Here is a 13,258-nt window from a genome sequence, read left to right on the forward strand (position 1 = left end):
CTCTGAAGATCATTGTAGATTCAGAGATACATGCAATATGGCTGAAGGGAAAGGAACAATGTTAGTTGAGTTTGGTGATCTTTTTAAAAGTAATGTTTTTTAAAGAAACATTTGGGGTAAGTTGAGGATGGGTCTTGAGCAGGAAGAGAGCTGGTAACTTATAATAGAAATCCACTAGTATGGAGGGGAAAGCAAGACATTCGGGGTCAGAGAACTTGGGTTTAGATACCAGGTCTGTGCAATTATGAGAAAGTCACTTAAACTCTGCATTTCAGTTTCTTCATCCTCAGCCAGTACTGAGTCCATAGAAGGTGTTCAGTAAATACTTGTTTCTAATATTCTGCCCTAACACAGCATTCTTGTGACTAAATGACTCCAGGTATGCCAACATTCTTTGTGAACAGGAAAGTGCTAAAAGTATTAGTTATCGCATTTCCCTGATACCTGTCCTTCAAACATAATGACACAGACATTCCAGGGACAGGCAGCACCCTTCAGCTAGTGGTTTTTCAAGAGCCTTGCTTTCCTATCTCGTGACTTTCTTTTCCCTGGGTTGGATTCTACTTCTCCTCCGTCTTGTATCTGTGCACCACTCAGATTTCCTCGTCTAACTCACCAGCCTCAGTCTTCTCTATCCCACTCTGCCTTCTTCCACATTTCAGGGTACCTGCGAGCATTGGTAAGAAACATTGCCTTTTCTATTTTTACTCTGCTTCCCTCATGAACTCCCTGCTCTCTGCAATCTCTATCCTCCCCACATCCCCACATCTGCACCAGTGGAAGAGATCTTTTGGTTCAGTTGATGATTATAGCCGTTCCTGTCCATGCTTTGTCAGACTTCTTTCCACAGCTCACATCTGCTTATGTTTTTTTGATTCTAAAATATTTTGTTCCCCACTTCATTCAGGATAAAACTTATACTCTTTGGCATGGCAAAGTCCTTACTTAATGTTCTAATATCTGTCTGCCTTTCCAGTGGCATCTCTTCCCACTCTCCCACTCTTACCCTAAACCCCACACTGACCTAGTGGCTCATGACTATTTTCTACCTCATTTCAAAAAAATTTGAGAAGTGTGCTGTGTTTTCTCATATCGCCACTCCAAATACCTTTTCTTCCTTTCTAGTACCTACCCATTCTTTAGATTCAGCTCAGGTATTACCTTCTCTACAAAACTTTCTCTGTGGGCTATCACAGCACTTCTGCCATGCCATATCATTCCCCATAACTTTTCTTTCTTTCTCTTTCTTTCTTTCTTTCTTTCTTTCTTTCTTTCTTTCTTTCTTTCTTTCTTTCTTAAATACAAGTTAAAATTGGATTTTAATTAAAGGCAATCTAACTTATTACACTAACATATAACATAATAATGGTTCCCGAGTAGAATTTAGTGATTCATCACTTACATATAAAACACTGAGTGCTCATCCCAACAAGTGTCTTCCTTAATGCCTATCACCCATTTAGCCCATCCGCCCCCCCCCAATACCCCTTCAGCAATCCTCGGTTTGTTCTCTGTGTTTAAGAGTCTCTTACAGTTGCTTCCCTCTATGTTTTTGTCTTATTTTTCCTTCCCTTCCCCTATGTTCATCAGTTTTGTTTCTTAAATTGCACATATGAGTAAAATCATATATTTGTCTTTCTCCTACTGACTTATTTCACTTAGCATAGTACATTCTAGTTCCATCCACTTTGTTGCAAATGGCAAGATTTCATTCTTTTTGATCACCAAATAGTATTCCATTGTATACATATACCACTTCTTTATCCATTCATCAGTCAATGGACATTTGGGCTCTTTCCATAGTATGGCTATTTTTGATAGCACTGCTGTAAACATTAGGTGCATATGCCCCCTTAAAAATCAGCATTTTTGTATCCTTTAGATAAATACCTAGTAGTACAATTGCTAGGTCATAGGGTAGCTCTGTTTTTAATTTTTTGAGGAACCTCCATACTTTTTTCCAGAGTAGCTGCACCAGTTAGCATTTCCACCAGCAGTGCAAAAGCATTCCCCTTTCTCCACATCCTCACCAACATCTGTTGTTGCCTAGTTGTTAATTTTAACAATTCTCACAGGTGTGAAGTGGTATCTCATTGTGATTATGATTTGTATTTCCCTGATGATGAGTGATATTTTGCATCTTTTCATGTGTCTGTTAGCCATCTGAATGTCTTCCTTAGAAAAGTATCTGTTCATGTACTTTGCTCATTTCTTCACCAGATTATTTGTTTTCAGGGTGTTGAGTTTGATAAGTTCTCTATAGATTTTGGATACTAACCCTTTATCAGATATGTCATTTGCAAATATCTTCTTCCATTCCGTTTGTTGCCTCTTAGTTTTGCTGATTGTTTCCTTCACTGTGCAGAAGCTTTTTATCTTGATGAGGTCCCAATAGTTCATTTTTGTTTTTGTTTCCCTTGCCAACAGAGACATGTCTAGTAAGAAGTTTTACCTCTGTGGCTGAGGTCAAAGAGGTTGTTGCTTGTTTTATCCTCTAGGATTTTAATGGTTTTCTGTCTTACATTTAGGTCTTTCATCCATTTTGAGTTTATTTTTGTGTATGGTATAAGAAAGTGGTCCAATTTCATTCTTCTGCATGTCATGGTCTAGTTTTCTCAGCACCATTTGCTGAAAACATTATTTTTTCATTAGATATTCTCTTCTGCTTTGTCAAAGATTTGTTGGCCATGTATTTGTGGGTCCATTTCTGGGTTCTCTATTCTGTTCCATTGATCTGAGTGTCTGTTTTTGTGCCAGTACCATACAGTCTTCATGATTATAGCTTTGTAATATACCTTGAAGTCAGAATTGTGATGTCTCCAGTTTTGATTTTCTTTTTCAACATTATTTTGGCCATTCAGGGTATTTTCTGGGTCTATACAAATTTTTGGATTCTTTGTACTAGCTCTGTGAAAAATGCTGGTGCTATTTTGGTAGGGATTGCATTGAATGTGTAGATTGCTTTGGGTAGTATAGACATTTTAACAATATATGTTCTTCAAATCCATGACCATGGAAGGTTTTTCCATTTCTCTGTCTTCTTCAATTTCTTTCATAAGCTTTCTATAGTTTTAAGCACACAGATCTTTTACCTCTTAGGTTAGCTTTATTCCTAGGTATTTTATGGTTTTCAGTGCAATTGTAAATGGGATTGTTTCCTTGATTTCTCTTTCTGCTGCTTTATTATTGGTGTATAGAAATGCAGTTGATTTCTGTACATTGATTTTATATCCTGCGACTTTGCTGAATTCATGTATCAGTTCTAGCAGTTTTTCGGTGGAGTCTTTTGGATTTTCCACCTAGAGTGTCATGTTGTCCAGTAAGAGTGAAAGTTTGACTTTCTCCGTGTTGATTTGGATGCCTTTTATTTATTTTTTGTTGTCTGATTGCTGAGGCTAGGACTTCCAACAGTATGTTTGTCAAACAACAGCATTAAGAGTGGACATCCCTGTCTTGTTCCTTGCCTTAGGGGGAAAGCTCTCAGTTTTTCCCCATTGAGGATGATATTCCCTGTGAGTCTTTCATAATGGCCTTTATGATGTTGAGGTATGTTTCTTCTATCCCTACTTTCTTAAGTGTTTTTATCAAGAAAAGATGCTGTATTCAAATTCTTTTTCTGCATCTATTGAGAAGATCATGTGGTTCTTATCCTTTCTTTTATTAATGTGATGTGTCATGTTGATTGATGTGTGGAATTTGAACCAGCCCTGCATCCCAAAAATAAATCCCTCTTGATTGTGGTGAATGTATTGTTTTGATCAATGTATTGATCGTGGTGAATGTATTTTTAATGTATTGTTGGATTCGATTTGGTACTATCTTGTTGAGAATTTTTGCATCCATGTTCCTCAGGGAAATTGGTCTATAATTCTCCTTTTTTTAAAAAAAAATTTTTAATGTTAATTTATTTTTGAGAGAGATAGAGACAGAGTGTGAGTGGGGAAAGGGCAGAGAGAGAGGGAGACAGAAACTGAAGCAGGCTCCGGGCTCTGAGCTGTCAGCACAGAGCCCAACACAGGACTTGAACTCACAAACTGTGAGATCATGACCTGAGCTGAGTTGGACACTTAACCAACTGAGCCACCCAGGCTCCCCTGTAATTCTCCTTTTTAGTGGAGTCTTTGTCTGGTTTTGGAATCAGTGTAATGTTGGCCTCGTAGAATGAATTTGGAAGTTTTCCTTCCATTTATATTTTTTTGGAACAGCTTCAAAAGAATAAGTATTAACTCTTATTTAAATGTTTAGTAAAATTTCCCTGGGAACCCATCCAGCCCTGGACTCTTGTTTGTTGGGAGATTTTTTATTACTGATTCAATTTTTACTGGTGATGATTTGTTCAAATTTTCTACTTCTTGCTGTTTCAGTTTTGGTAGTTTATATGTTTCTAGGAATTTATCCATTTCCTCTAGATTGCCCAATTTGCTGGCAAATAATTGCTCATAGTATTCTCTTATTGTCGTTTGTATTTCTGGGGTGTTGGTTGTGATCTCTCCTCTTTCATTCATGATTTTATTTATTTGAGTCCTTTACTTTGAGTCCTTTCCTTTTTCTTTTTGATCAATCTGGCTAGGGGATTATCAATTTTGTTAATTCTTTTAAAGAACCAGAGCTTAGTTTCACTGATGTGTTCTACTGTTTCATTTTTTTAATTTCAATATCATTGATTTCTGCTCTAATCTTTATTGTTGCCCTTCCTTGGCTGATTTGGGACTTTATTTGCTGTTCTTTTCCTGGCTCCTTTAGGTGTAGGGTTAGGTTTTGTATTTGAGATATTTCTTCCTTCTTTAAGAAGGCCCATATTGCTATATACTTCCCTCTTATGACTACCTTTGCTGCATCCCAAAAGTTTTGGATTGTTGTGTTTTTATTTTCATTGACTTCCATGTATTTTTTAATTTCCTCTTTAATTTCTTGATTAACCCATTAGTAGGTTGTTCTTTAATCTCCAAATATTTATTGTCTTTCCACATTTTTTCCTGTGGTTGATTTTGAGTTTTATAACATTATGGTCTGAAAATATGCATGGTATGATATCGATCTTTTTGAACTTGTTGAAGGCTGATTTATGTCCCAGTATGTGATCTATTCTGGAGAATGTTCTATGTATATTTGAGAAGAATGTGTATTCTCCTGTTTTAGGATGAAATGTTCTGAATATATCTGCTAAGTCCATCCGGTCCAGTGTGTCATTCAAAAACATTATTTCCTTACTGATTTTCTGCTTAGGTGATCTGTCCATTGCTGTAAGTAGGGTGTTAAAGTCCCCTACTATTATGGTATTATAATCAATGAATTTCTTTATGTTTGTGATTAATTGATTATATATTTGGGTGTTTCAAGTTGGGGGCATAAACATTTACAATTATTAGATCTTGGTAGATAGATCCCTTAATTATCATATAATGCCCTTCTTCATCTCTTGTTACAGTCTTTGTTTTAAAATCTAGTTTGTCTAATATAAGTATGGCTACTCTGTCTTTCTTGATGTCCATTAGCATGATAGATGGTTCTCCATCCCCTTACTTTCAATCTGCAGGTGTCTTTAGGTCTAAAATGGGTCTCTTGTAGACAGCATATAGATAGGTCTTTTTTTTTTTTTTCCCCATTCCGATGCCCTGTGTCTTTTGATTGGAGCATTTAGTCCATTTACGTTCAGAGTGATTAATGAAAGATATGAATTTAGTGCCATTGTGCTACCTGTAAAGTTGGTGTTTCTGGTGATGTTCTCTGATCCTTTCTAGTCTTTGTTGCTTTTGGTCTTTTTAGTTTTGTTTTGTCTTTTTTCTCCATTTAGTGGTCACAAACTCCTTTAGTTTTTGTTTGTCTGGGAAACTCTTATCTCTCCTTCTATTCTGAATGACAGCCTAGATGGATAAAGAATTCTTGGCTGCCTATTTTTCCAATTCAGCACATTGAATATATCCTGCCACTCCTTTCTGGCCTGCCAAGTTTCTGTGGACAAATCTGCTGCAAACCTGATTTGTCATCCCATGTAGGTTAAGGACTATTTTTCCTTTCCTGCTTTCATGATTCTTTCCTTGTCTGTGTGTTTTGAGAATTTGACTATGATATGCCTCGGTGATGGTCGGTTTTTGTTGAATCTAATGGGAGTTCTCTGTGCTTCTTGGATTTTGATGTCTATGTCCTTTCCCAGATTAGGACACTTTACAGCTATTATTTGCTCACATAAACCTTCTGCCCCTTTTTCTCTCTCTTCATCTTGTGGGACAGCTATGATATGAATGCTATTCCTCTTTAATAAGTTGCTGAGTTCTCTAAGTCCTGTATTGTGATCTTTTGCCTTTGTTTCCCTCTTTTTTTTCTGCTTCATTATTTTCCATAACTTTACCTTTTATTTCATTGATTTACTGCTCTGCTTTGTCCATCCTTGCTGTCACAGCATCCATTCAAGATTGCATCTCAGTTATAGCATATTTAATTTCAGCATAACTAGATTTTAGTTCTTTATTCTCAGCAGAAAGGGATTCTCTGGTGTCTTCTATGCTTTTTTCAACTTCAGCTAGTATTCTTATAATTGTGGCTTTAAATTCTAGTTAGATATCTTATTTATATCTGTGTTGATTAAATCCCTGGATGTCATTTCTTCCTGTTCTTTATTTTGTGGTGAATTCCTCTGTCTTGTCATTTTGGAGGAAGAGAAAAAATTAATAAAATAAAAATTAAAATAAAAATTAAAAACACAACAATAAATACTGAATAAAGGAAGATAGATCCTAGGTGTGTTTCAGTCTGCTTGTTGAGAGAAGCTTGATAGAAAAGAGAAAAAGAAAAAGGAAGAAAAAAAAGTTTAAAATTTTTAAAAATTAAAAAAATTAAATAATAAAATAGAATAAAATAAAATAGAGTAATTTTTTAATTTCCTCTTTCTGTATCTGAGAAAGAGAAAGAAAAAAAGAAAACAACATAAGCAAAAGCAGAAGAAAAGAAAATGAACAAACAAGCAAACAGAATGAAACCCAAATGAAGTTACATCCAACTTCCCCTAGAACTGAAACTTTGCAATGCACTATAGTCTACAGATTAAACAGGTGGAAGAGACTGCCTTCTGGAATATGTCTCTGGAAGGCGCAGGTGGGCAGGACTTGGTGTAACAGCTCTGTTCTCTTGGTGGTGGTGCTTAGCTCACTGGGGTCAATCTATGTATGTGTCCTACAGGTGAAAATGGCTTCACCCAGCTCTCTAGTCTCTGGCTCAGGAATTTTGTGCCCTCACAGACCTATGATCAAGCATCCCTCCTTTGTCTCAGGCTTCTGTCCACTCCCCACCCTTACCCTGCCTGTGTCCAAGTTGTCTGCCTGCCAAGTGGTACCTCCCTCTAGAGTTTTATCTCAGATGGGGCTGTGTTTCAAAACCCCACACTTCAGAGAGCCCCATGGCTTGGACCCACGCTGATTCTCTAGTGGAGGGTCTCTCCAAGTAATGCCCTGGATCTGGCTTGTCCTAGAAAATGTTTGCACAATCACACAGTGGCAGAGGCTTAGAGTTTATGGTAAATTATAACACACAGCTGGCACCAGGTTTTGCTGCATTCTGGTGTCTTTGTTCTAGTATCAGTAAACATGGCAGTTCTCCAGGTCCACCAGGACTTTGGGCTCTGGGGAAGCCATATGGCCTCTACCAAATGCACTCCAAGCAGAAGAACCACTTCTCCCTTTGTAGCCCTTGGACCCCTCTGACCACGCTGTCTGCTCCTGGGAATTCGTCCTGCTTCCTCACTGGAGCACCACCAAGCACTGAGCTTTAAAACTTCAGACTTTGCACTCCACTGTTTATAGAATCCTTGTGGTATTGAAACCCTTTCCTTTCTCCCCATCAATGGTTTTGGGGAACAGATTTCTCATCCAGTCCCCTGCATTTTCACTCTTTCTTTCTCTCTTTCTCTAGCTACTTGTGGGGGGAGTGCTTTTCTTGCATGATCCAAATGCACTGCACTATCCCCCTTTCTCTTTTTTTCTCTGTCCTCTCTTCATGACTCTCCCTACTCTTTGCAGTTTCGCAGCCTTTAACTTCCCCAATTCACCTCTCCATACCATGTACCTGCCACATTATCTGGCTTAAATTATGCATATTGTTGCGTTCATCCTCAGATCAATTTTCTGGGTGTTCCAAATGATTTGATGCTGATGTAGCTGCATTTCAGGGATGAGACAAGCTTAGGGTCTACTCCGCATCTTAACTCCCCCTTCCTATTACTTTTTTATCGCTAGGCAACAAATCACCACACACTTAATGGCTTAAAATAGCACATATCTATTGTTTCACAGTTTATGTGTGTCCAGAGTCCAGGCATGGTATAGCTGGATCCTCTGCTTGGAATCTCATAGCTGTGATCAAGGTGTGAGCTGGACTGCAGAGTCATCTGGAGGCTTGCATGGGGAAGGGCTACTTGCAAGCAAACTAAGATTGTTAATAGAATGCACTTCCTTCTATCCTTATGACTAAGGCCCCAGCTTCTTTCTGGCTGTGTGCTAAAGACCACTTCTAACTCCTAGAGGCTGCCTGCAGTTTATTGCCATGTGATCTTTTCCAACCTAGCTTACTACCTCACCTCACTAGCCAGCAAGGAGAGTCTTTAGACCAAGTCTGATAGCAAAATGGAGTCTTATGTAATGTAACATAATCAGAGGAGTGAGATTCCATCACTTTGTCATATTTTTTTGGTTAGAAGTAATACGGCCCACCCATACTTAAAATTTATGAGTTGACATAAAAATGTGAACACTGGAATGCGGGGATCATGATAAGACACCTTACAGTTTGTCCTCCACACATGCTATGTCATATAAGTCTCTTTACTCCCAGTATCCTTAGAAAATAACCCCCTTTGGAAAGGGGCTGCTTACCTGTCAATCTGCCACAGCACAGCACCTCATCTAGTAGCCATTCAGTGCTCATAAATGAATGAGTGAATGAATACTGCAATGAAGTAGAGTGGTTATGCTTGTAGCAGCTCTGATCCTGGAAGAAAGTAAATAAACCCATGATGCGTGAGAATAGTAAGAAAGGTAAGCTGGAAGAAAGAACACTTTAAGGAATATCTAGAAACTAACTAGATCTCCAGTGCTGGACCTGTCCTCTTTGGAAATGAGGTAGACTGTCTTTTGTGTCTAATCTTACTGCTAAGAGGAGACACTGTATATAAAAGGTTATGGTAAATTAGATTATTGTTCAGAAATACTCACTATCCTATTCTACCTCCATAGACAAAGTGTACTCCCTTGACCCTTGACTTTAAATTTTGCCATGTGACTTGTTTTGATCACTGGAATATTGGTGGGTGTGGTATGGCCAGTGTTTGGAAAGTGTGCTATTTGGCTCGCTCTTTTTCACTTCTGCCACCATCACAAGAACATGTCTGGCTAGCCTTCTGATTACAGAGAAAGATGAAAATCATAGAGCCAAGCTTCCCCAGCCAACCTTCCCAGCTGTCCCCAGCCCAGATAAGCCAGTCTCCAGCTGACCTGCAGATGTGTGATCTAAACAAATGCTTGCTGTTATAGGTCACTGAGATTTTATGGTTGTTTACTATGTAGCAACAGTGAACTTATACAGCATATGAAAGGGAAGCATGACTTGGTTGAAAAAAATAATGAACTCTATGATCCTCTTTTGTAGAGGGGGTTAGCATATCATAGTTGGCTAATGAAAAAAAATCATCAGAGATTTAGGAGGTGGGAGGAAAGAAGAGGCCATTTTTCCTAAGAAATCGTCAGTTTCCTCAGACAGCAATTTCATGCAACTTTTTACAAACTCTCACGTTACAAATATGATGGCTTCACAAATATCTCTGTGAACTCACAATTTTTGTTCCACTTTGGGTGGCTAGATTCATGAAGTCCCTTGTACTTCCCCATGAACTCCTGGTTTTCCCACATCAGGCTAAGGTAGATAGTGACTGTTTTTCCAGTTCTCCAGCTGTTGCCTTCCAGACCTTCCTTCCCACTGTGTCTCCCCACACCTGTGTAATCCCTAGTTTCTACATGAAACTCCTCATTCTTGTATTATCTATAGTGCCTCTCTGTTCCTAACTGAAGCCTAACACCGAAGTAAATGGAAATAAACTGTTTGGCAATAATCAGAGCTTTCCAATCAGAACAAATTTTAATATCTTTACCAACTAAATTATTTTCAGATGTAAAAAATTTATATAAGAAGCAGAGTTTCCAGGATCCATCCCCAGAAAGGCATACAAACTATATGGCAATTAGCATTTGTGCTTTAAAAAAATTTTTTTTAATCCTTACTTATTTTTGAGAGAGATACAGAGACAGCATGAGCAGGGGAGGGGCAGAGAGACAGGAAGACACAGAATCTGAAGCAGCTCCAGACTCTGAGCTGTCAAGTCAGAATCCGACATGGGGCTCGAACTCATGGACCGCAAACTCACAGACCACAAGACATGACCTGAGCCAAAGTTGGATGCTTAACCAACTGAGCCACCCAGGCGCACCTAGTGTTTGTGCCTTCTTAAGTTATTTTGTTAACATAGTAACAGAGTTTCTACCTTTGTTATTAATTCCAACCAGTAAGTCCAAGTTTTCTTGAAGGGATTTATAATACTTAAGATTTTTGGGAGGAAGGAAGTTGAAAATAATATTTTTTTTCTGTCTCATAAGGAAACATTTTTTATATTTGTTTTACATTATGCTCTGCTATTCTAGCCAGGATTTCTTTTTATGCTTCCTAGTAGGTTTTGCTTTCGTTTGTTTGTTTGTTTGTTTGGCTGGTTTGTTTGTTTTTGTTTTTGTTTTTGGTGGAGGGTTGGTTGTTAGCTTTTGTTTTTAACATGGCAGGAACTAGGAGGCAAATGGTCAAAGTGATTGGCTCTCAACATTCATTCCTGGCCAACAACTGGTGTCAGTCAATCATGGTAATCCCATTTCCCTTACCAGGGACTAGCTTAGGAGCAGCGTGTGACACAATTCTGCCTGAGAGGATGTATACTGAGGGTTTCAAGAGATGGTTTTCCTACTCTTGAAACTGAGACTCTGGAGAGAAAGACCTCCTTTTATCTCCAAATGTTGCCATGTCTGATGTGAGTACTAGAATGGCTATAGCTCTCTTGCTGTGACTTTGAAGATGAAAACAACACCAAAGATGGGAAAGCAGAGCAGTGGAAAGAACTGGTCCTTAATGATATTGTTGAGTCCCTGGATCATTGAACCCTGCCTGACGTCTGACTTTCTTCTTCTGTGAGATAAGACATTTGCCTATCATTTAAACTGGTTTGAACGGGGCTCTGAATTTTTTGTACCCAAAAACATGCAAATTCAGAATAGCCCAAATATAGGTTAGGAAGAACTAGAGTTAGTCCATCAATAATGTGTTCTTAGAAAATAAAGTAGAAAGTTTTCTCAAGGGAAAGACAAAATTTACATTTAAGTTAATGAAAGCTAGAGATTAATATTAAAACACAAAACTAAAAACTCAATCATTGGAGACCTCAGGACTCTCCCAGAGTAATGGCAGTTGTCTAAATTCATACCTCCCTACAAATCTTTCTATAAAGCAAAAGACCAAGAGAACAATTTGCTTATAACCTTTGTCCATAGCATAACTAGAATACAATGAATATTACGAGGTTTATTTGATATGTTATTAGGGAAATGAACAGGAGACCAACAGAATTTGTCCTAGATCCCTTACTAGGCAATGAATTTGGTGGCGGCTATGCAGATGGGAGGGAAATAAAATGAGGTTGTAGAGGTAAGCAAAACATAAATAGCACCAACTAGGATTAAACATTCCTAGAAAACAAGTTCCCCATGCTGAGTGGAAATACTGAGAAATATTGATACTATGTCTATATTCTTCCTTTAAAGTGTAATCAGTTTATTTCCCTGTTTACAAGACCTTTACAAAAAAGATGAATCTTCTTTGCTTGATGACATGGGAGGCTTTCCTGGTCTGGCCTCAGCCTAACTTGCCAGCTCCACTGAACTCTCCATGGACTGTAACACAGGAATTTGGGATCTGACAGACCTGGGATCAATTCTCATTAGCTGGGTGTCCTTGAACAAGCTTACTATAGGTCACTCAGTCTCAATTTCCTCATCTGTGAAATAAGGATAGTAATACCTACCTGTCACGAGGGTTGTATCTAAATTAAATAATATTAGACATACAGACTTCTTAGCACAGCAGCTGGCACGGTATGAATGCTTATGTGTTGATTCTGATTACTTCCAAACCTGTCAAGTCCTCCTATACTTCTGTGCCTTAGTATGTGCTGTGTCCTCAGTCTAGAGTATTCATACCTTCCTTCTCTGCCCTTCTTTGTTCAGCAAATTGCCTCTCCTCTGTCAAAATCCAAAACTGTTTTCACTTAGCCACAGATTTCACTTCAGCCACACTTAGCTGCTGACGCAGTCATGGACACTGTTTCCCCTATATGTCTACTGGCACTTAGCAGGACTCAGTAAATACATGTTAAATGAATGAACTAACAGAACATTAAAAGACTGACAAGAATGGAAAGAATGATTTATGACAAATTAATTGAAAAATGTGAAATTTAGAGAGTTTTAAAAGGTTGCTAACATTCACTCACATGATCTTAGGCGCTATGCTACAAATGCAGGAACGCATTTCTTTTTATTGTGTTCCCTGCCATGTCTCTTAATTTTTTTATATTTCCTCTTATAGTTCAAAATTTTCCTGATGCAGAACCTGAAATTGATATCATCATGAAGACCGATAGAACAAAGGAGAGGGGGAAGAGTGTAATTTTACCAGATGATGTTAACACGAATGAGTCATGGGAAGAAGAAGTGGAAGACCTGGTCACCTGGACCAACACTCTTGATATAAATGTTTTAGATGATTCAGCCTGAAGCTCCAGGATTTAAAAAATGAACAGCCTCAACCACAGATCAGCTTCATGAAGCAACTTTGGAACATGGATTCCATTTTTTTTCAAGTTGGACTCATGCTCTCACTTCAAGTACAAATTAGAAATATAACTACAAATCAGTGAATATGTTGCTTTGAATTTTTTGAGCTCTACTTCATTGTTTGAACCTAAGTTAACCAAATTAGGGATGTTCATTGTGGCATTTCAATCAATGGTATTATGCCCTCAATTGTTAGGCTACTGGATGCAAGTTTTTGCAGGCAAGGTATGAATCAGGAAGAGGCTGGGTTAGGAGGAGAGCACTCAGGAGCTTCAGAAGCGGGATATTAACCAAATAGAGGGATCTTTACAGTTGTCCACATCTGCCTGGTTTAGTGTCTTGTT

The 13,258-nt window shown here is 38.2% G+C and overlaps 1 protein-coding gene across 4 annotated transcripts in view; it reads left to right on the forward strand.

The window, feature by feature from the left end:
* UBE2U (ubiquitin conjugating enzyme E2 U) overlaps positions 1 to 12,998 on the forward strand; it is a 58,705-nt gene extending 45,707 nt beyond the window's left edge. For all 4 annotated transcript variants that reach the window (XM_042997461.1, XM_007089847.3, XM_042997469.1 and 1 more), the window contains one exon: positions 12,667 to 12,998. In XM_042997461.1, the coding sequence (XP_042853395.1) occupies positions 12,667 to 12,854 (188 nt within the window). In that variant the 3' untranslated portion in view covers positions 12,855 to 12,998. The remainder of the gene's footprint in view (positions 1 to 12,666) is intronic.
* The last annotated feature ends 260 nt before the right edge of the window (positions 12,999 to 13,258 follow it).

Source organism: Panthera tigris, chromosome C1, assembly GCF_018350195.1.
Source record: "Panthera tigris isolate Pti1 chromosome C1, P.tigris_Pti1_mat1.1, whole genome shotgun sequence".
NCBI lineage: Eukaryota > Metazoa > Chordata > Mammalia > Carnivora > Felidae > Panthera > Panthera tigris.